The following is a 22,985-nucleotide window of genomic DNA, read 5'->3' on the forward strand; positions in this document are numbered from 1 at the left end:
TCAGCTTGAGCAGCGGGGAAAAGCCAAACCCTTGTGCTTTGGGGGAGAAGTTTCCAGCTGAATGTTTTTGGCAACATCCCTGAGCGAGATGGAAAAGGGATTTTTGGGAGCAGAGCATGACAGGGAGCCCTGGCCCAAACCAAGGCATGTTCCTCTTCCCTGCTCACTTGGAAACCTCGTTCTACATGGGAGGTTATTCACCAATTAGTCCTATTTGCATAAAAATTAATTTTTTTCAGTAGAAGTCTGTAAATAGGAAAAAAAATCCTTTTATATTTACAAAAGGGTGCGTGGGTTTGGATTGTTACAGTGAATTTGGAGGAGGTAAAGGCTCAGCTGGGCCAAACCCCAAGAACTGGAGGAAGAGGATGATGAGGCTGATCAGGGTTTGCCAACCTGGTGGTGCTCAAGCTGCTGCTTCTCTGGAATTTCAATCTCTTTTGCTATTTTCCTGCCTTTTTCCACTCTTTTGAGGGAAGGATGGAGTAAAAACCCTTCCCAACCTACAAACCTCTGGGCTGACTCCATGTTCACCCCCTTCCCTCATCACTCGGGCCCAAACAAATGAAACACATGTTCCTCACACATGGTGAGGTCTTTCTAGTACTTTTTTCTTTCTTTTTGGAGGCGGTCTGGGCTGCCTGCCAAAACCCAGAGGAAAATCCAAGCCCACTCCAGACATCCCCAGCGTGCAGGTGTAGTCCTGAGTCTGACAGAGCTGAGCAGGCTGAGATGGAAATGTTCCCCATAAACACATCCCCCCGGGATGGGAGCTGGAAGAGGGGATTCCTAATGATTTCTGCAGAAGATTGGATGGGGATTGGGGTGTCTGGGAGTTTTCTATCCCCTGCAAGAACATGGAAAAAAAAGTCCCTGACCGTGGGCTCGCTGTTCTGCACATGCAGCCAGCGCTGGCTGGGGTTCAGCAGGTCAGACCTGCTTGAACAAACAGAGCTTTGGCCACTGCAGGGAAAAGTGTGGAGGAAAAAATCACTGCTGAAAGTGACTTTTGGGTGCTGTTCTCTGCTCTGGAATAGCTGCAAACGCTGCAAGGTTCTCCTGAGGCTTTGATGGCTCGCAGGAGCAAATTTATCTGCAGGTTTTGTTTGCCCTTCTCCCAGCTCGCAGATGAAATCTGGGCTGGGGATGCTCAGAAAGGTAAAATCCGAGCTCTGGGAATGCTCAGAAGGGTGAAATCCGAGCTGGGATGCTCAGAATGGTGAAATCTAAAGGTGAAATCTGGGCTGGGGGTGTTCAGAAAGGTAAATCCGAGCTGGGGATGCTCACAAAGGTGAAATCTGGGCTGGGGATGCTCAGAATGGTGAAATCAAAGGGTGAAATCTGGGCTGGGGATGCTCAGGTGAAATCCAAGGGTGAAATCTGGGCTGGGAATGCTCAGAAAGGTGAAATCTGAGCTGGGGATGCTCAGAAAGGTGAAATCCAAGGGTGGAATCCAAGCTGGGGATTCTCAGAAAGGTGAAATCCAAGCTGGGGATGCTCAGAAGGGTGAAATCTCAGCTCTGGGGATGCTCAGCCTCCACTGCATCCAGTCCTGTTCCTTCAAGGGTTTGCTTTGGAGAACCTCGTTTCTGGGATGGATTTCACTCCTGTTTTTCAGGCCCCAGGGTGCACAAACGCAGCTCCCTTCCTTGGAATGAAAATCTGGGGCACTATTTCATGGAACTATGTAGGTTTTATGCTATAAAAACCACAGAAAGAGCAGCTTTCTTCAAAGATCATCCAAGTCCAACTCCAAGGCAAGATTTCTTTTTTTCTTTTTTTAATGCTGAATTTGATGTGGCAGGTGCTGCAAGGAATAAATGAAACCCAAATCATTTTTCATGGCCAAAAATTAAAAACCCAATTGAAAAAAACTACTTTGGGGTGTGAGTGTTAGCAAAGGGCACATTTGAGTTTCCTGGAAAAAGAGGGAGGAAGGTGTGTGGACGAGAGGTGTCACACCTATGTTTGCACACCAGCTCAGCTTTCCATTCCCAGCTCTTTCCCCAGCAGCCAAATTTCCAGCAGTGGTGGGAATTAGCAACAGGAACCTGCACAAAGCCTCCTCCTCGGGTGGTCCCAGCAGGTCCCTGTTCCATGGTTGGGTGATTGTTGCCAGCCAGATGCAGGAAAATCCTTTTCCAACCAAAATTTGGTGTCGAGTTGCATTTTCTGAGTGTGTCAGCAGATCTCCCCAAGCCGAGGGGTGTAATCCCATTTCTATCCCCAGATAAATTTGGCAGCCAGGTCTATTTTCCCCCTATTGCCTTTAATCCATAAAACCTGGATTCTGTGTTCACCTCCTGAGGCAGAGAACGTTCCAAGTGCTGATTAAAAGCCTCTGTGCACACAAAACCCCCTTGATCCTGAGCCACCTTGGTGTGGAGGAAAGCTCAGGGTGGATCTTGGGGGTGGAAATCCTGTCTGTGGGGCCGAGGAAACGCCAGCTCCACTTCCAGAATGATTTGGCTCTGAGGGGGAAAAAAAAAATGGAGTAAAAGCAAGTTTTGGGTACCTCTGGAATCCAAGAGCCACCCTCTGGCACTGGGAGTGAGCCCAGGTGGAGCTGGGTCACCTTTAAGGTCGTTTCCATCCCAACCCATGCTGGGAGCTCAGGATTTCTTTCCTGCCCCCTCCCTTTCTGTCCAAAGAGCAGAGGCTCCTCCAGCCTCTCTGGTTCCCCAAATCCTCTTTCCCTTTGCATCCCCTGACCACTGCTGTGGCCAGAGGTGGGGAAGAATCCCTCTGGAGCTTTGGGATCAACACCTCCCAGGCACTCTGTGACCCTTTTTTTACACTAAAACTCGAGCAAGTGCCTCCAGTTTGGCTCGGTGAGTTCTCAAATGAGTAACTCAACCCCAAAGCTTTGCTTTACTCCATATTTTCCACTCTGAGAGACCCCCCTCACAATCCATCTTCCTGCGGGCAGCAGAATTCCTAATTTTCCAGAGATGAAAGGGAAATAAATCAACGTGAAACCAGAGCCAGGGAACGGTGCAGAGGGGGAAGACACAAAGGAGCAGCTTTGTGCTGGCCTTGTAATGAGGGGGAATCTGTTTTTAAACCATCCCTGATGGTTCACACATATGTCATGGAAAAAGAACTCCTCCAGGAAAGCTCGGGGTTATTGGCTGATTATTTGGTTTGGAGGGAGAGGGGGAACTTGGATGTGACATCGGGGGGATGGAGTTTGGGGTGGGAGGAAGGCAGCACTCAACTGGAGGGTGAAGGGGATCAGGAATTGGGGTCAGGGCTGCAGGAACAAGGAGCCAGGGGAAGGCTGGGCAGCCTCGAATTTGGGGTTGTGGGGAGTTTTTGCAGGCTGTGCCTCCTCCCCAAGGGAAGCTCTGCAGTTTCCTGCAGAGCACTGCTGGGAGCCTGGGCCGTGCCTGGGGCTGGGATGTCACCTCTGCAAGGTGACAGCCGAGTGGTGCCACGCTGCTGCCCACCTGGTGCTCAGAGAGCAGTGCAGGACACGGGCAAACTGGGCCTTGGGTTTCTTCCAGAGATCCCTAATGAGTGGGGTGAGGAAAATGGAGAAAATCTCTTTTTGAGGCTGGCCTGTGGAGCGCAGGGTATTGAGCATCAGTCAGGGTACCCCGCACACAAAACCAGGGGATTCTTTCAGAATCCCTTCTGGCCCCATCCCCTCCCCAGCCCAGCATTATTCAGTGCCAGTTCCAGGGCTGGCACGGCAGGGCACACAATGCCAGCCATTCATTTGGCCCCATTCAGTTTGCACAGGCCTGGGCTGGGCTTTTGTGGGATTTCTCTTTTCTTTTTTATTTTTGAAATTTCCACACTGGACACTGAAGGTCAGGCTGACCCTCTCCTCCTTTATGTAAATGCCTCCCACAATGTGCAGGCCATGGTTTAATGCAGCTTTCCAGAGGGTCTAAATGAGGTTTTTGGGATGGTGTCCATGGGATTGAGCCTTGCTTGGCACATGGGACACCCAGGGATGGCACCACAGTGTCACTCTGTCCCACTGCTTTGTCCCTGCATGGCAATTTCTTTTCCTCGCTGTCGAGATGAGGCTAAAATTGCAAAATCCTATTTTTAGGAGTTATTCTTCATAAGCATATCCAGGCAAGCAAACGTTTTGAGCAAGGATAAAGAGATTTCTTTTGGTGAATAGTCTCATTTGCTGCTTCAGAAGCATAATCTGACTTGATGCTTCAATTAGGGAACAAAACCACTCCGTGTGAATGTACCTGAGCCAAATCAGCTCCTGTTGGAAAAGAATGGGAAGGAACTGCTGGAAAAACTGCAGCTGAGGGGGCTTTTCACATTGGTGGTTTGTTAAAGCTCTGGAATAAAGAATAACTAAAAGAAAGGATAGAAAACCTCCATGTCTGAATTCTGGAGAGGTATCTGAGGGATAGATTTGGGGGTTTTGAGGGATCTCTTGCTGTCAAGTCCCTCTCAGGGGGTGGGATTAATATTATAAACAGATGGAGGGTGCCTTGATTAAAAGAAAAACTCTAAAAACTCACTTTTGAGCAGCTTTTCAAGGATTCTTTTCAAAGTTACCCTCTGGATTTCCACTAGGAATTCATCCTCTGGAGGGGGAGAAGGAAAAGCCAGCTGTGCAGGGACCATAGCATGAAGGTCTGGATGTAAAAGCAGTGACAGCACATGGTGATTGTGGGGCCTCTATTCTTAGGGCTGTAATTTGTGTGTAGAATGACATAAATGCTGATTTGGAGCTCCCAAATGAGGAGTTTGAAGGCAGAAATCACAGAGTGTCAGGCTGCTGTGTGGCTGCAGAAGGGAAAAAATAACTCCAAGGAGTGTTTGGAGGAGCAGGAATGATTCCAAGTGTCTGGGGCAGATGGAGCAGCCACTGGAAAGGCTCATCTGAGGTCACCTGGGTGGCAGTGCCAGCCTGGATCTGCTGACAGGTATCCACAAACCCTTGGATCTGCTGTATCCCGTGAAATCCCTCTGGAATCTGCCTTGGCTGAGACCTGGACATGCTCCCTTTCCTCCTCCATCTGTCTTGGGGCTGGAAAATTGAGGAGAATTGTTTGTTTTTTCCATGGATAGGCACAAAGGCAAGGAAAACTGCTCATTTTGTGGTGCCTCAGCCCATCTTTTTCCAGTGGCTGTGGGAACTGGGAAGCTCAGAGATGCTCTGGGATTAGCCAGGCCTAGATTCCTTCTAATTTGTGTCTCGTGGTTGCTTCAGCTGCTGGTAGGGACATGAAAGGGGTGCTGAGGACATTAAAGAGATGTTTGGTGCGTGCCTGGCTCTGATCAGATGAGAGCTCACCACAGACAAAGCTCTGGGATGATTTCTTTTCCTGAGCTGTCTGTTTCCATGACATTTATAGCAGTTTAATTATCCCAAGCCTCTTTTCCCTGTCAGAAGTGATTGAGCTCAGCCATCAGACAGAAGAATTATTGGGATAGACAGCCACACCTGCGGCTGCACAGAGGCATCACCCAGGGCTTGATTTTGGGGGGAAAGCAGCCAAAAAAATGCAGTGTTATCCTAATGAATTGATGAGAAGAGAGCGTTTCCTCATGGCTGGCTCTGAACCTTCAGCTGAAATCACCCCACCAGGTTTCTGGTGCCCACGAGGTGAATATTTAGGGATGAACAGTTGTAAACACAGAGTGGGCTGCTCATTTGGTGAAGGTGTTTCCCTCTAGGAAATGCCTACAACAGCTCTACTCCAAGTCTTTCCTCGGAGTAGGATCCTTGCAGGGAGAGATCCAGTCCTGCCTGAGCTCCTTGTAGGGGTTAAAAATGGGATTGGAGGCCCCGTTAAGGCCCCACAGAGGAGAGGTTTGCACCTACCCCAGGTGTGAGCTCAACATGCCCTGCCCTGGGGCGTGGGGTGGCTGTGCCAAGCAGCTCCAAAGCTGCCTTCCTCCTCCTGCAGCTCTCCACAGATCCCAGTGCCTCCTCTCCAGCCCAAACTGGCCAGGGGGAACAGCAGGACAGGGACAGACTGCCTGCAGGACAGACTGCAGGACAGACTGCCTGCAGGACAGACTGCAGGACAGACTCTGCAGGACAGACTCTGCAGGACAGACTGCCTGCAGGACAGACTGCCTGCAGGACAGACTCTGCAGGACAGACTCCCTGCAGGACAGACTCCCTGCAGGACAGACTCTGCAGGACAGACTCCCTGCAGGACAGACTGCCTGCAGGACAGACTCCCTGCAGGACAGACTGCCTGCAGGACAGACTGCCTGCAGGACAGACTCCCTGCAGGACAGACTGCCTGCAGGACAGACTCTGCAGGACAGACTGCCTGCAGGACAGACTGCCTGCAGGACAGACTCTGCAGGACAGACTCTGCAGGACAGACTGCCTGCAGGACAGACTGCCTGCAGGACAGACTGCCTGCAGGACAGACTGCCTGCAGGACAGACTCCCTGCAGGACAGACTCCCTGCAGGACAGACTCTCTGCAGGACAGACTGCCTGCAGGACAGACTGCCTGCAGGACAGACTGCCTGCAGGACAGACTGCAGGACAGACTGCCTGCAGGACAGACTGCCTGCAGGACAGACTCTGCAGGACAGACTGCCTGCAGGACAGACTCCCTGCAGGACAGACTCCCTGCAGGACAGACTGCCTGCAGGACAGACTCCCTGCAGGACAGACTCCCTGCAGGACAGACTCTGCAGGACAGACTCCCTGCAGGACAGACTCCCTGCAGGACAGACTCCCTGCAGGACAGACTGCCTGCAGGACAGACTCTCCCAGGGTTCATGGGAGGTTGGGAGCAGCCAAAGGAAACTGAGGCACGGTTCAGGCAGGTATTTTACCTTTTTTTTTCCCTTCTCCCCCTGACATGGAGAAGGGAAGGCGCCGCTTGCCCAGCAGCTCTGGACTAAGCCAGCAGAGGATTTCTTTTTTCCCATCAAGCCTGGTTTGTGCAGGGGTTAATTAAATCCAAATGAGAGCCAGTGTGAGGTTTCCATCCCAGGGCAGGGGGAAGCTCAGCCCCAGCTCCTGCAGGAGTGGCAGAAATCTCCCAAAATTACCCAAATCTGCAGCTTTCCCCTCTCTCAGCAGAGGAGCTGGTTGAAGTCAGCACTGCTTGACACCTGGAGGTGTCACAAGGATGAATTTCCAGACTTAGAGAGCCAAAATCAGCCTCAGCCACGGTATCACTGAGATCCCTCAGGGCTCTCAGGGACACCCAGGCAGGGCCATATATAAAATTAGATATGTTTAAATATAAATTAAAAAGAAATATATCTATTTATTAAATCTAAGTTATTAAATAAATATACTTATTACATACATATTTAATATATATTAAATAAATTAATTAAAAATAAATATCAATTTTAAAATATACATTAAAATATAAATAGAAATTTAAAAATATATTTTAATATAAGTACAAATTTATAAATAGAAATATAATCTATAAATATAAAATGATAAAATATAAATACAAAATTATGAATTTATAAATATAGCTATATTTATAAATAAATCTATTTATATTTTATAACTATGAGCCACCTCTGAGGGTGACCCACCACGCAGCTGCTGCTTTAGAGGGAAAATGTTCACTTCAATGGGATGAAATTTGAACTTCAGTTTAATAAAAACCTGTGGGTCAGGTTCCTGGTTCTTCACATGCATTTCTGATCTGCTGGGGGGGTGCTCAGGCCATCTGCTCAGAGCACACAATTAAACAAGGAAAGTTTAAAACTGCTCATTTTGCAAATATAAAGACTGGCTTTGCTCTCCAGTTTCATTTTCCTATTGTGATGTTCTCTCTTTATTGGGGTGGAGAGAAGTGGAGCTGCCAGGGGGGCTCTTCTTTCCTTTCTTTCTATTCTTTGCCCTTTAAAAACCTGAACTGTGCCATTATTTTCCCCTCTCTTTGCAAAAGAGCTGCAGAAACCTCTCAGATTATTTTTGCCTCTCAGATTATTTTTGCCTCTCATATGATTTTTTACCTCTCAAATGATTTTTTTCCTGTGCCTGGCCAGGGTGGGGAGAAGGAGGGAATATAAAGCAGCTTTTTGTCCCAGCAGCCCCATCCTGCTTTCCATGGCCAGAACTGATTGTTTTGCACCCAAAAACCCCAGGAGATAAATTGTGGTTTGTTCAACAGACATAAATATATAAAAATAGCCAAGCAGAGTGGCTGGGCAGGTTGTTGATTTAAGGATATCTTTCTCTGGGTGTTTTTAGCAGCTTTATTATTTTTTTAAGGCACCTTGGCTGCCTTTTCCCTTTCCTGCAGTCCCCACTGCCTGGCTGCTTTTCTCTGGCTGCACCTCCCCATCCCACAGAGGTCAGGGAGGAGAAATGCAGAGAAATCCAGTTTTGAGAAGGACCTGGAGAAAAGGAAAAGTCAAAAGCAGGGGGGAAAAAGAAAAGTGAAAATCGGGGAAAGCGAAGTGGAAGTGAAAACCCAAATCTTGCCAATATTTGGTCCCAAAGGGCTGCAGTGGTGATGCCACCAGGATCCCAGGGCTGATGTCAGGCAGGAGGAAAACCAGAAGCCACAGAATCATTTTTCCTCAGGGTGGGTCCTGCTCTCTGGTGGAATTCCCTGCGGCAAACACTAAAAAACCACTAAAAAGCTACTTTTATGCTCTGAAGGGGAGCACACAGCCCACGTCTGGTGGTTTGGAGCCCCAGACACGAGTCAGGGGACAGCTGGACACGTGTCCTGCCTGGGAGGGACCTGCCTGGCCTGGGATGCAGGGACAGGACATTCAAACCTCAGCCCACTTTTCCCTGCTCGTGTTCCTTACCTTAAATCTTCCCGTTTCCTACAGGAAACTCCAGCTGTGGCTCTGGTGCAGCCTGGCTCTGTCCCCCCGTGCCAGGCTGGGTAGGACAGCCCTGCTGAGGGATGCTGTGCCCTTCCCTCAGTGCCTTTTCCAGCTTGGAAAATAAAAAGAAACCCCAAAAATCCCTGGAGAAATGCACCTCTGCTAGGGTGCTCAGCGATGTGCTTGACAGGGAATGTTTGCTTTAGGGTTATGACTCTGGGGGTTGTTTGGGATTGGGATGGGAAATATCCACCTTGTGTTGGTGCCTCCTGCCCTGCCACGGAGCCCTTGAGTGGTGTTTGGGTGTTGGCAGAGCGACAGCTGCTTCAGGAGAGAATTCCAGAATTAGCAAAGCCATCTGGCTTCTGTTCCCCTCCGAGGGAATGGCTTGTCCTTCCCTTGCACTGAGGAGTCCTTGCTCAACTGCTCCACAGTTGGATTTGGGATAGCACACAGACAGAGCTAAAGTGTTCTTTGGTCCGAAAAACCTCTTAATTTTAAGGCATGAGCTTTAATTTAATTTTAAACAACAGCCAGGCTGCTGATCTGAGGATGCAGCAGTTATGGGTGGAAGAAATAGGGTTGCTTTTTTAAAATTTATTATTATTTAGCCAAACTTGTAATTATTGCCTTTCCATTTTGTAGTGCCCAAAGGAGGCTCTGTCTGGTGTGGTCACTCCTGCCTGTGGCTGGCCAGGAGAGGCTCAGGACATGGGGACAGGGATGGGGGGATGGTGAGGCTTCGTTTGACCTCGTTGCTGCAGCTTTGTTGCGTTGTTTTGATTTTTAAAAGTGTTAAGATTTTTTTGAAAGTTTTAAAATTTGTATAAAACTTCTTTTGCTTTTTAATAATGTTTATGTATTTGAGAATTAGAGTTTCTACGTAATTTTATGTATAGATAGAATAGTTTACATATTTCTCTGTGGGTGGAGAGAAATCATCAATTGATCTTTAGACCAGTGTGGTTGGAGAAGTGATAATTCCATCCTCCAATCCACGGTCACCTTTAGAATTCTATAAATACCAGATGTTTGAGTAAAACTGGGTCTTTTCTCTTTTGAACTTACTAAGCTTTTATATACTTATTTCTAATAGTGGCATTGCTGCTTTTCTGGAGCTGCTGTGTTTAAAGGAGAGACTCTGGGATGCTCTAAGCACCTCCAGCACCTCTGATTTTTGGGGTTTCCATGTGGCAGGACTGTGCTGATTCCTGGGCTTTTGCTGATGTCTCCAACATCACTTCCCCTCCAGGCTGGAGCTGGGCTGTGAGAATCCATGGGAAGTGCTGGTGACAGGATTTTTATTAAGTGGAACATCTGAGGGCTGCCAGGCTGGCTCCAAGACAGGGATTTGGAATTTTGGAGGCTGAGCTTCCACTTCATCCTGGAGCTGCAGTGAACCCCTGCCCCTTTTCAGCCTCTGGGTTTGGGGATACGGAGTCAGGGAGTTTGTCAGGATAAATCTCAGTGATTCCCAATAATTGGGAAGATTTGACATTCTCATTGCTCACCTTGGGCCTGTGTTTCTCCAGTTGAAATGCAGGAGTTTGTAGAAGCTAATCCAGCAGGATTTACTCGTAGGGATGTTGAATCTCAGACTTTTGGGGTGATGCCCTAACCCGAGTGCAGTTAATGATCAGTGGGAGCCCTGAAGAATCCCAGGATTTAGGGAGCTGCTGCCAGTGCCAGATGAAGTCACTCTGCTCCTCTTCTCCAGCTGTTTTTCTTTTTTTTTTTCATTGAACCACAATGATTCCTCCGAGTTCCTGAAGTTGATGTCATTGGAAGCGATGTGACATTTTTTGCACGCATATAGAATAAGTGTTAAAAAATGCTCCAGAAAGAGCTTTTCCAGCCTTGTCTGGGAGCTGGCTGGGGAATTGAGTTAAACTGGCTTTGATGGAACTTAATCCATAAAGCAAATGAGTCATCAGGCATAAATGGCTTTACCATAAATGTCAAGCAGATCCTTACTGGTCCTGACAGTCAGCACTCCCATCTGTCTGGGGGAGCAAATCAAACCCTCACAACTCACAGTCCTCTTCAGAAATGTGCTGTCCCGCCTCTTCCTCTTCACCAGAAGTTTTAGGAATAAAGGCCAAAGTGTGATTTATCCCTTTTTTTAAACACTGCCTCTCCTAATATAAAAAAAATGTGGTTATCTGCAGGCAAAAAAAAAAAAAAAAAAAAAGGACATTTTTATTCTCTGCTTCATTCTTTTTTTTGTTAAACCAGCAAAACAAATCTGAGCTCAGCCTCTGGATGCTACCAAGTCACTGCAGAACTTCCTTGAGCCTTGTGCCCAACTCATTGCCAGGCCAAAAAATAATCTTACCCACTGTGTGGGTGGCTGGAGGACGCTGCTGGTCACTTCTACAAAGCAACACTAAAGTGTTTCTGTCTTGTTCCCTGCCTGAAATAACTCATTACTCGAAAATAAGTCTTTGATTTGGCTGGTCAGGCCTTTAAACCACTTTACTGGTGCATTTTTAAGTTGTCTCTCTTGGAAAACCCTGTCCCACACAGAGCTGTGGATTAACGAGATCTTCGTTAGCGCTGCAAAAATCCAGCAGGGATGGAGATTTTGGGGTGGTTTGTGACCAAACCAGGGAAACAAACGGACACTTGAGGGAGGAATGGGAGCAGGGCTGGCTCCCCTTTGCCAGCCGGGATCCCTGGGCACAATTTATTAGCAGCAACACACTCGAGAGGACACAAAAAGCTCCCCCCAAACCTCCCAGCGCGGCTCGCTCTATTTAAAGTCAGCTTTTTAAATCACAGGAATGGGGCTCTTGACAGCAGAGCTTTGTGCAGCTTTTGTGAGGTGCAGATAGTGGGGCTTTTTACTGCAGCCTAAATTAGCCCATTTTATTGTTCGGCGCTGAGGGATGAGGTCAATTGACTGGGAATCTTGCTAACAAGGTTTTTACTCCTGTCTGCTTTTTACAAGCCTTAGCACGGGCTGTCCCCCAGTGCTGGGTGCTTGCTGGGCATGAAACAAAGATGAATGGGCTGAGCTCTCCTCCTTCCTCCTCCCCTGAGCTGCTCAGCCTCTCTGCTGGGGCTTGGGTGCTCCCTGGGGCTCTCAGTTGTCCCAGATTCGGTTCTCCTGGATTTTGCATTGTTTCAGCCTTGCTTCTCCTGAATTTTTTGTGAGCTCAGCCTTGGTTCTCCCAGATTTTGCATGGGTTCAGCCTTGGATTTTTCATGGGTTCAGCCTTGCTTCTCCTGCATTTTGTATGGGTTCAGCCTTGATTCTTTTGAATTTTGAATGGGTTCAGCTTGTTTCTCCTGAATTTTGCAAGGGCTCACCCTTGGTTCTCCCAGATTTTGCGTGGGTTCAGCCTTGGTTCTCCTGGATTTTACATTGGTTCAGTCTTGCTTCTCCTGAATTTTGCATGGGTTCACCCTTGGTTCTCCCAGAATTTGCATGGGTTCGGCCTTGGTTCTCCTGAATTTTCTGTTGGTTCACCCTTGGTTCTCCCAGATTTTGCATGGGTTCACCCTTGATTCTCCTGCATTTTGTGTTGGTTCAGTCTTGGTTCTCCTGAATTTTACATTGGTTCACCCTTGATTCTCCTATATTTTGCATGGGTTCAGCCTTGGTTCTCCTGGATTTTGCAGGAACAAAACAAGGATGAACTCTGGGCAGGGTGACTGACTGGCTTTGAAAAGGAGAGGGGAAATAACAGCCTGTGGAGCATGGTGAGCCCTGACAGAGCCATCGGATGCTTTTTCCTGGCATTTCCCACATCCCAAATTTATTCAGTTACGCACTGATTTCCCCAAGTTCTTGACCCAGGATGAGCAGGAAGCTTCCCCTGCTCAGCCTCCCCCTCTCACTCAGCAGAAATTGTGGGGCCCACGCTGTCCTTTGAGGTTTGGTTTTCTGCTGTGGCCGCAGGGATTTGCAGGTGGATTTTTTTCCCTATTCTCCAAGGCTGAGGATGCCCAAACTCCCACAGGGAAGCAGGGTGGGAGGAAGGATTCCTCCCCATGCATAGCTCAGGAGCTGCCATCAGCTGAGACTAAAAACAAACCCAACTTTAGCAAATTCTCTTCTGCTTAACCTTTGGCACTGCTTTTAGCCAAGATGCCTTTCCTTGCTTTATCTGCTCCTTGAGGAAACGCAGTTCCAGCCCTGGTCACTTATGGGATGCAGCCTATCAGCTCTCCACGAGGTGTAAATCCAACCTTATCAGGGAGAAAAAGCTTTTTCAGCCTCCCCTGCCTCTTGGAGACAAATCCCAGGTCTGCTTTGGGGCTGGTTTCTTTCAGCTTATCCCAACAATGCCAGGCACTTCCCATCTTCCCATGGAAAACAGGGAGCTTTAAGCACCTGAGGGAGAGAAGGGCCCAGATGGTTCAGCTGAGGTGTCAGGGAGGGGTGGCCAAGGTCCTGGGGGCAGAAATGGCAGCTGGAAGGGTTTTCACATCAGCCACAGATTTCCTTGGCCGGGTTGGGTATTCCCTGCTGGAGGGAATTCCAAAGGAACAGGTTTGGAGCTCTGGAGTGCCTTTGGAGACAGGGGTGGTTACATAATTTATGTCCTGAATAAGCCAATAAAACCCCCAGTACCCCCAGCTCAGGGCTGGGGCATGTCCTGGAGGTGCCACCATTCCCCTGGGGGTCCCATGGGCAGGTGGTGGCCAGAGCTGCTTGGAAAAGGGAAATGGTCTACAAGGCAAAAAACTTGAATTTTTTTTTTTTTTTTATTTTCCCAATACTCTAATCCCAGTTTTGGTGGTTACATTGCAAAAGAAAAAGCTGGGATAGTAATGGCAGGACTGAGTTTATATTAACAAAACAAAAAAAAAAAAAAAAAAAAAAAAGAAAAAAAAGAAAAGGGAAAGGGAACAAAAGATGTTTCTCATTTTAAAAATGGAAAATTGAAAGCCACTTTGCAGACATTTCTGTTAATTTTGTAAAGGTTATTCACTGGAAACAATGACTAATGAGCTTCAATGAATGCTCTTTGAAGGGTGACTCGGGTAGGTCTGAGAGGTGCCCAGATGTTCATGAGCTGCTGCAGGGAGGGAAGTGACAACCTGGGAATGGAGGAGGGAGCTCCAGGCAGCTCTGAGCTGCTCCTTCCCCCCAGTGCTGATGGCTCCAGGAACCTCCTTCCCCAGTGGATCCGTGCCCAGAATGTGAACAGCATTCCCTTTTTTGGGGGGAAGTCAGTGGGACACATCCATGATGCAGCGACACCAAGGCAGATTTGGCCAATAATTTCAAAAATATCCTTTTCCACAGGGCTGCTTGCCAGTCTGGCCAGGCTCCCTTTGGAGCTTCTGGTTCCTATTACTGCCCAAATCATCCTCCCACTTTTGCTCTAACGCTCCTGCTTTTCCCCCTGATACTTTAGCCATGTTTGTCTGTTCTTAAATAAGACATTTTTTCCCTCCTCTAATTAAAGTATCAGCTCTAAGCATCCAAGTAGTAAAGTCTTATGTAACTGTCTGCTGAATGAACTGGATTTTGGCATCGTGGTTGAGCAGCGTGGTGGCTCTTTAGGAAACTCAAGAGCAATTTCTGCTCTGACCTTCTGGCTGTGGCTGTGTTGGGCTTCAGGGAGCAGCTGCTGCATTAACCAGCCCTGGTGCCTAATGAGCTTCCTCTGCACCTGGTTTTTGGTATAAAAAAGCCTCCCTTTGGCTCTTTTCTGGGTTTATCAGATGCATTTCTAATCTCTCGCTGTGTCTGTTGGGGGTGGAACATGGAGGTGAGGCAAAAGGTATAAAAAAGGGGGTGATGTGAGTCTAGCTGGGGTGGGGTGGGAGAAGCAGAGAAGTTTTGAGATCAATAAGCAGCTTTTGGGACTGGCCAGGGTGACTCTGCATCCCTGAGCAGGACCAGCTGGAAATGAGGTTTTTTATTGCTGATTTGGGGGGCACAAAACTATTTTCTCTTTGTTTTTCCTGCACCCTTGCCTGGGGCTGTTAGTGCTGTCCTACTTGGTGATTTCTCTTTTGCGGAGGTGGATTTGGGGCTGGGGATGAAGCACAGGGGGTTCACACCTCGTGGAGCAGCCCAGGAGAAGCGGCTGCTCCCTGGACATGGAGCCTTTCCCCTGGCTCATCTCAGGGGATGTGCCATGTCAGGAAGGTGACCCTGCCACGTGTTTTGCTTTTCATTTCTTTGTGTTCCTGGCTTTGATTGCAGCCTCGGGCCGGTGTCTCCACGAGCACCACCCATGCGTGACTCTCCGTGCTCCTCTCCCTGCAGGGTGACATCCAGCAGCTCCTGATCGTGGCGGACCCGCGGGCAGCCCTGGAGTACTGTGAGCACTACAGCCCCGACTGCGACACCGCCATCCCCGACTCCCCCCAGTCCCAGGACCCCAACCAGGATGAATACGTGAGTCTCTCGGGATGCTTTGGGGTGCAATCACCAAAATTTGGGTATTTTTCACCCTTGCAAACATGTGGCTCCTTCCTCCCGCTCAGCTTCCCCACGACTTGTCTCCAATGTCCAAGACAGATTGTTTTTAGGATTTGCAGGTTCTGGGTTTGCCTCTTGGGAGTTTCCCTTCTTTCTGAGCTCCTTCCTTTTCCAGAGACAGGAAGGAACATCCTCTTGGAGCTCAGAAACACAGGAGAGACAACGTGAGCCAAGTGTGGGTTACTGACCTTCCCTGGCAGCTCCAGTCCTGTCCAGACCAGCACCTCTTTCTAAATTTCCAGTTATGCTGCTGGACTTGTAAAAGGATTAAACAGTTCTTTCTCAATATTCTGTGAAACAACAGGTGTTAAAGGAGGGAGAACCTCCCTGCTTTTTCCCCTGGATTTGCTTTGAATCTCATTTTGGCAGAAATGCTCCTAAGTTACCCTAGGAGCTGCTGTGCCAAATAGTTTTTGTGTAAAGGGTTCACCCCAGACCTTTTCTGTAAAAATAGGGAACACAATAAAAAGGGCTGGTGCAGGATTCATTTGTATATTTGCTGCCCAATGAGAAATGTCTGGGTGTGGCTGAATTTAATGAGCATCCCCTGAATTTTGCCCTTTTTGAAGAGGCCTCAGCTCGCTGCAGTTGCTGTCTGGCATCCTGAGCCACTCTCTTGGGCTGATTTGCTTTCAGACCTGCAGGGTCAGGGAATCCCCATAAACCAGTAATGCCATCAGCCCTCCCAGTTTATCTTTGGGATTAAATTAATCCAGCACCTAAGCAGGGCTTTGGGATGCTCACGGTGAGGGAAGCGCCACGACCGCTCCGCCAGCGCTTCTGGAGAAACAATAAATAAGACAAATAAAACAGCACTTTGGTGGAAATCCGTGGCAGCAGGGAAATAAAACTCCTCTTTTGGAGCCAGCAGTCCAACAAGAGCTGGCTTGTCCCGAGGCTGTGTTGCTCCATGTAGGAACAACTCCTCCACGCGCCGGCGGCCGCTGCCAGGGAGAGCTGGGCTGGCGAGGAGCGGGGCCGTGCCCGCTGGAACCAGCTTTTGTTTGGGTTTCTTGCTGAAGGATGACTGAATCCTTGTGGGAAAGGCTGCAAGGATCTGCTTTGCCAAGGCCTGGGGCGGGTGGGAAGTCACAGGGATGCTCTTAGTGCAGGAACAGCTCCAGGGCTTTGTGCCCTTCTCTTAAGGGGTCAGATCTGGGAGGTTTCAGTGATCCGAGGTTAAAAAAAATACCACAGAGTCACTGGTTTGGGTTGGAGGGGTCTTAAAGACTATTGAATTCCCTCCCCTTGCCAGGGCAGGTGTCCTGGTTCGAAAAGTAAAACCCGTGAGAGGCTTTAAGTCAGAAATACAATTTATTAGGAAAAGGGAACAAAGAACCAAATATATACAACAGCACAAAAGAGGAATCACTGACAGAGTCAGAGATACAGCCTGACACTCGCTGGCTGGGGCGGTGGTGGCAGATATGGCTCTGTCCCAGCAGTGCTCCTGCAGACTGATGGAGTTTCCCTCTGGAGGTCCAGTGCAGAGAAGGTCTCAGCTGTTCCTCTTGGAAGAGGGGATCTCCTTGCTGTCTGCACAGCCCCGCTGATATCCTTGATGGCATCGTTGACTCCTCCCTCTGGGTGGAGCATCTCACAATAGAGCTCTGTGATCTTATCAGCCATGTGGCTAAAAGAACAGGTCCTCCTGGAGGGACTCATCTCCGACTCACGAGATAAGGGAAAAAAATGGAATTGCAGCTGAGGTGGTAATGGAATACACCCCAATATTATAACCTAGGACAGCAGGGTCGCATTCCATGATCCCAGGTTGCTCCACATCCAACCTGGCTTGGGATGCTTCCAGCGATGGAGCAGCCACAGCTACTCTGGGTGACCCATTCCAAGGGCTCCCCACCTTCCCGGGGAGGAATTTCTCCCAAATATCCCACCGGGCAGCAACTGACAGAACAAGAGGACACAGTCTCAAGCTACATCAGGGAAGGTATAGATTGGATATTAGGAAAAAATTTTCACTGAAAGAATAATAAAATACTGGAATTGTCTTCCTAGGGAGGTGGTGGAATCACCATCTCTGGATATGTTTAAAAAAGACTGGACATGGCACTTGGTGCTATAGCCTGGTTGTGGTGTCAGGGCATGGGTTGGACTTGATCTCAGAGGTCTCTTCCAACCTCGTTATTCTGTGATTCTGTGTGAAACTTGCAGTGTGCGGCTGTGATGTCCCAAGGAGCTGGCAGGGACACGCTGGGTGCTCCCACCCCATTTCCTGCTTCTCCTCCTCTCCTTGCAGTACACGGACGGGGAGGGAGAAGGTGACACTTACTACTACGAGTACCCCTACTACGAGGATGTGGATGAAGCTGTCAAACCAGAAAGCCCCACCACCAAACCCAGCCCTCCTCAAGTGGCTGCTGGAGAGAAACCCGAAACCAAGCAGGTACGGAGGCGGGTCCTGGCTGGGCTGTGGTGCTGAACCTCTGTAAAAGGGGAGGAGGATGATGCACAAGGATTTTGTTCCTCTGACCGTGGTGTTTTATTTCCCACGTGGGACAGGATTATCCAGCTCCCACAGCACCCCCTGAGAGGGGGAACCCCGAGAAGCAGCCTAAGGAGGATGGAGCAGTGGATGATCCCCTGGTTGATGAGTACAACTACGAGACCATCAACGAGGAGTATTTTACCCCAATGCCCTATGAGGATCTCAACTACAACGAGGAAATCGATCCCCAGGGTGGCCTCACGGAAAATGCAGTGGAAGCTGAACTCCCCACGAGCACTGTCGTCACCTACAATGAGACTGATGTAATTTTAATTCATTAATTTTATTTTTTTTTAATTAATTCTGCTGTTTCATAGCCCTGGAAGCAAAGGAGACAGGAGCAGCCAGATGGTAAATCAACAAGTGGTTCAGGCAGCTGCAGGGAGAGAAAGTTTCTTGTAAAATGTTTTCACTCCAGATTTTTCATGGGTGGGGAACTCAGATATTTAGAATTTGGTTAAGGATTATTCCCCTGGAAAAAGCTGCTCATATTGACATCTGCATTTCCTCGGGTGAAGTGGTTGTCTGACAAAAAGAGAAATGAGGGTTGCTGTTAAAACCTCAGTAAAAGCCTTTTATCCCCAAGTTATTAATATAAATCCTTAAAATGTTGATTTGCTGGAGAACATAAATATTTTTCATTTTGCCATTTCCACTGAAAAGCATTTTTATGTTTTCAGTTTGGGTTTTTTTTTTTAAAAAGTCATTTCAACACTGGGACAAAGGCTTGATTCCAAAACTGCTGCATCCACCTGGTGTGGATCCCTTTATTCTGTGCATGGATCTGCTCAGAGCTGGGGTCAGCCCAGACCCCGCAGCTTTTTCTGCTGGAATATTGAATTTTACCTCCCCACGCTTCAATATCCCCCAGCTGAAACGCTGCACTCGAGACTCTCCTGTGCTTAAGACTTGCCCAGTTCTTGCTTTTTATGTTGATGCTGAAATAGGTGAATATTGGTGGGACTGAGATGAATTTTGGGGGAGCTGGGTGCTGTGGAGCTCATGGAGCGAGGAAATAATGGCATTAAATGGGCAAATCCTTCATTATTCCGGAGCAGCAGTAAGGGAATCAATGGTGGGATAAATGGAATTTTTCTCTGAGCAGCCTGCTCTAGTGGAAATGTCCCTGCGCATGGCAAGGGTTTGGAACTGGAGGAGCTTTAAAGTCCTTCCAACCCACCATTCCATGTTTCTGGAATGCTTCCAAACCCCATCCTAATTCCCAGGAAGAGCTGAGGGGTGGTTTCTCCAGTGAAGAATTACTTGTCGTGGGGGCTGTGACAATTCAGGGCTGGCAAAAGAGACAGCAAAAGTTGGCCAGGATCCCTGGAGGTGGAAATTTGATGGAAAAGGTATCGGGGGAAGTGTCCAAGCAAAGATCTGAGCAGCTGGAGCAAGGCAGGTGCAGATCCAGCCACCCCAAGGGCAGGGGGGATCCAGTCCAGCCAAAATGTGGAAGATGAGGTTGGAGAGCCCAAAATGATGCACAGGGAGAAAAGGAAAAGGCTCCAGGAATCGAGGGAACCCATGGATGGGAAAGTTTTCCATTTCCTGACCAAGAGCCAGAAATCTTTGGCCAAGCTTGGACTTTCTAAGAGGGAGAAAATAAAGATTGGCTAGAGAGGCTGTAAATAAAAAAGTGGAAGAAGAAGGAGGAGGCTTCAAGGGCCACTTTAGTTGTTAAGGAAAGGCAATAGAGGAGGAATGTTCAGGCAGGGAACTGCCCACTTACTCCAAATATCATCTTTCCATGCAAATAGACCTGAGGACCTCCATTAAAATATCAAACCAGACATTTCTGATATTCATTTCATGCAATTTGCTGTTATCCTCAAACCCTTAGAGGCAGATGAGATTTTTTTTTTTAGATTAGGGTTTTAAGGTTTCAAACTGCAAAACTAGGTGAAATATTTCAGCCAGGATAAAAGCAGGGGTGTGATAGTAACAAATCCATTTGAACCAGCCCAAAGGAAAAATAATCCTGACTTTTCCAAATTTTCCAATTAAATAATTGCCAAACTATAATTTCTGCCAAGGCCGGTTGGTGTTTGCAGACGTAAGAGAAGGTGGACTGGTGAGTACCTTAATTCTAGGCTTAGTCTTAGTTTAAAACCTCCTGAATTTAGACCCAGATGTTCATATTTATGAGTTCTGAGCAGTTTTGGCATAGAAAGAAGCCTGGAGGTTGTGATGACACTGAAGTGACTTTGAATTCGTGGTAGTGAGGAGCCATTTCTCTAGGAAGCACTGGAAATAATTCAATTTCTGGACTATTTTGGTCATTACCTGGATAGGAAAGAGACCAAATAAATCTCAGCAGCACATGTTGTTCTCTGCAGGGCTGCTCAGAGCGAGGGGTGCCAAAGGCCTGTGCCTGCCAGGCTGCTGGGAGCACAGGGATATGGAGAGCAGCAAGGAAATTCTGAGCCTTGTCTGGATGTCCTCTGTGACATCTGAAAGGTTTCAGAGAGGATTCAGGGGTTGAGGCATCAGATTTGTAACAACTCCTGCTCCTCGGAGGCGCAGATTGGATCCCAGACTAAACAAACAGGAGGCTTTCACAGAAGTGAACTTGGGGTTTTTCCACATTTCCTGCTGTAATTGGACACTCACAGTGACACATCGTGGGTTTGGTGAGCAGCTGAAATCTGGGAACGGATGTGGGACTCCTTGGGCTTGATAATCCAGGGTCTCCAACAGCAGGGCTGGGAGAGATGAGGAGGATTTGGAGTCTCAAACTTCCATGACCTCTTTCTTCAGGCATTTGGAGTTTGCAGGATCCTCCTGCCACGAGCTTTGTGCTGCGTTTTGTTTTCCTCAGTCCAACTTTTCTACTCTCAGTGTTTTACTGGAGATCAGTGAAGAAATCCCAGGGTGTATATTTGACATGAAGCTTCTCCCATCTGTCTTCCTATTGTTGGTCACTGGAGACTTAAAAATTCCAGAATTTAATTTTTCCTCAGGTTCTCCCCTTGTCACTATTATTAGAAATTTGCAAAAATCACCCCCCGTTAATCTAACGACACTTTAATATTCCAGCTAGGAGAGAATTCCAGCCTGACCCATTGCTGCTCTTTCCTCTGCAGGCTGCTCAAGGAGGGGATGAGCTGGATAAAGATTTCACTGAGGAAACCATAAAGGAATACGATGGGAATTATTATGACAATTATTATGACCGGACAGCCTCTCCCGACATCGGCCCCGGCATGCCGGCCAACCAGGACACCATCTACGAAGGGGTGAGAGGCTTCCTGCTCCATCCAGGAATGTTCTGCTTCCAAATCCTGCTTCTTCCATAATTTAGAGCAGAATTAGTGCAAAAAAACAAGGATTCACCCACCTGCAAGTTGTACTTAAACAAGGAGGAGCCGTGGATCTTTCCTGCAGGAGGCTCAGCAGGATCTCCAGTTCCTGCTGGGATTGGTGGTGGTGATGGTGATGGTGATGATGATGGTGATGGCCATGACCTCTCTGACTGTCTGGCTTCTTTGTGTTTCCCTGTGTCCCACAGATCGGTGGCCCCCGGGGTGAGAAGGGGCAGAAGGGGGAACCTGCCATCATTGAGCCGGTAAGGAGCACCTGAGTTTGGGATTTTGTTGGGTTTTTCCCCCGTGGAAAAAGGTGGAAAAAAGGTGCAGGGAATTTGTTCTCAGTTGGACAGCTGGGAGGAAAACTTTCCATGAAAGAATTCCCTGGTTCATTTAATCTAAAACACTGGAATTATATAATTTTTTTTAAGCTTCAAGGAGGGACCTAAATCATGAAGGAAGTGCAAGAATTCCCATGAAATCTCTTGTTTAGCAAAATAAAACCTGGGACTGAAGCCTTAGGCAGGGAGCAGGTCCCATCCCTCAGGAGTTTGGGAGCATCCAGGTCATATCCTGCCCTGAACTCCCAGCTTGGGGCTGGCTTTATTTGGGCCACCAATGGGAATAATGTTATCCCAGTGGGAATAAAAGAGATATAAAATAAATCCCTGCACAAAGCTTGGAGAGGTTTGCTCCTGCACCAGCTCCACAGTCCCACCAGCTTTTCCTTTGTGTCCTCCCCGGGGTGGAACCTCTCCCTTTGCATGTCTGGCCTGGTTTTGAGGTTGAATTTCCTTCTACAGAACAATTCCAAGCCGTGTGTGCCCTCTGCATTCTGCAAAAGCTGTGGGTGCCCAACCCAGCACCCCGAGGTGGGGAAGGAGCCTCATGGTGGGTCTGGCTCAGGGATTCCTGTGAGCAGACCAAGAGTCCCTTGGTTAATTCCCTTTTTAATTCCCATTTTTTCACCTCTCTGTGTGCCAGGGTGCCCAGGTAACCCCACTCCTGCTCCTCCCAGGCTGGAATTGGGGATCAGCTCCTCGCACCCACCTGCCCCAGCCCAGTCCCCCGGGCTGAGCTCCTGCTCGCTGCACACCCGCAGCTCAATTAACCTCATTTTCCTTGGCAGAGGGCCAGCCCAGCACCCAGCTCCCATCCTTCTGAGGCCATTCTTCCCTTCTTCCCCTTGGAATTTTCCCTCCTTTTCCTCTTTCACCTGAAATTTCTGCAGATGCTGGGCAGGGGAGCCAGCCAGAAGCCGGGGGTGCAGTAGCGCGGCTTCAAAACTCCCAATTCAGTCCCTTATAAAAACATTTCTGACCTTTCCTTCCTCCTCTTCCTTTCTGGGTCTCTCACTCTGCAAACAAAAGGAGGAGCCAGCGATTTCCTTATCAGAGGGGTGGGAAGGGAAGGGGGGCAGCCAGACCCCAGGAAGATGATGGCAGAAACCCAGCCTGAGAAGCTACAAAGCGAAGCAAATAGTTAAGTTTAATCATCCAGAAAGAATTTGGCCGCCTTTGCTGTTTCAAAACACTGGAGCATGGATGGCTTTTGCCAGAAAGTAAACAAGACCAAATGCTGCCTTGTCCCTCTCCGTGCAGCTCCTCTTGAGCAGGGAAATTCGGATTTGCTGCGCTCCTTAGCTCTTTTTTTTTCCCCAGTTTTTGATGGGAGCTGCAGGAGAAGGGAAATAAAACCCAAGCACAAAGTTGGATTCTGCTGGATTTTTACTCCTTCCCTTTCAAACCCAGCTGTCCTTCAATCCTTGCTCTGTGCTGACACTTGCTGGAGGCAGCAGAGCAGGGCAGGGGCACGAGGGATGGAGAGGAGGGATGCAGGGATCCCAAATATCCCAGCCGTGGGGTCATCGGGCTGCTGGCACCTCCTCAGAGCCCTCTGTCCTTTTGGGGGGACCCTGGTGCTCCCCTTTAGGGAGGCTTTGCTCAGCACCTCTGAATTGC

General features: G+C 48.5%; 1 protein-coding gene across 2 annotated transcripts in view; it reads left to right on the forward strand.

Annotated features, from left to right (window-relative positions):
- The window catches only part of COL5A1 (collagen type V alpha 1 chain), a 134,722-nt gene that overhangs the window by 43,945 nt on the left and 67,792 nt on the right, over positions 1-22,985 (forward strand). For both annotated transcript variants that reach the window (XM_021543582.3, XM_021543583.3), the window contains exons 5-9: positions 14,995-15,126; positions 17,468-17,614; positions 17,731-17,979; positions 20,803-20,955; positions 21,228-21,284. In XM_021543582.3, the coding sequence (XP_021399257.1) occupies positions 14,995-15,126; positions 17,468-17,614; positions 17,731-17,979; positions 20,803-20,955; positions 21,228-21,284 (738 nt within the window). The remainder of the gene's footprint in view (positions 1-14,994; positions 15,127-17,467; positions 17,615-17,730; positions 17,980-20,802; positions 20,956-21,227; positions 21,285-22,985) is intronic.

Source organism: Lonchura striata, chromosome 22 (genome assembly GCF_046129695.1).
Source record: "Lonchura striata isolate bLonStr1 chromosome 22, bLonStr1.mat, whole genome shotgun sequence".
NCBI lineage: Eukaryota > Metazoa > Chordata > Aves > Passeriformes > Estrildidae > Lonchura > Lonchura striata.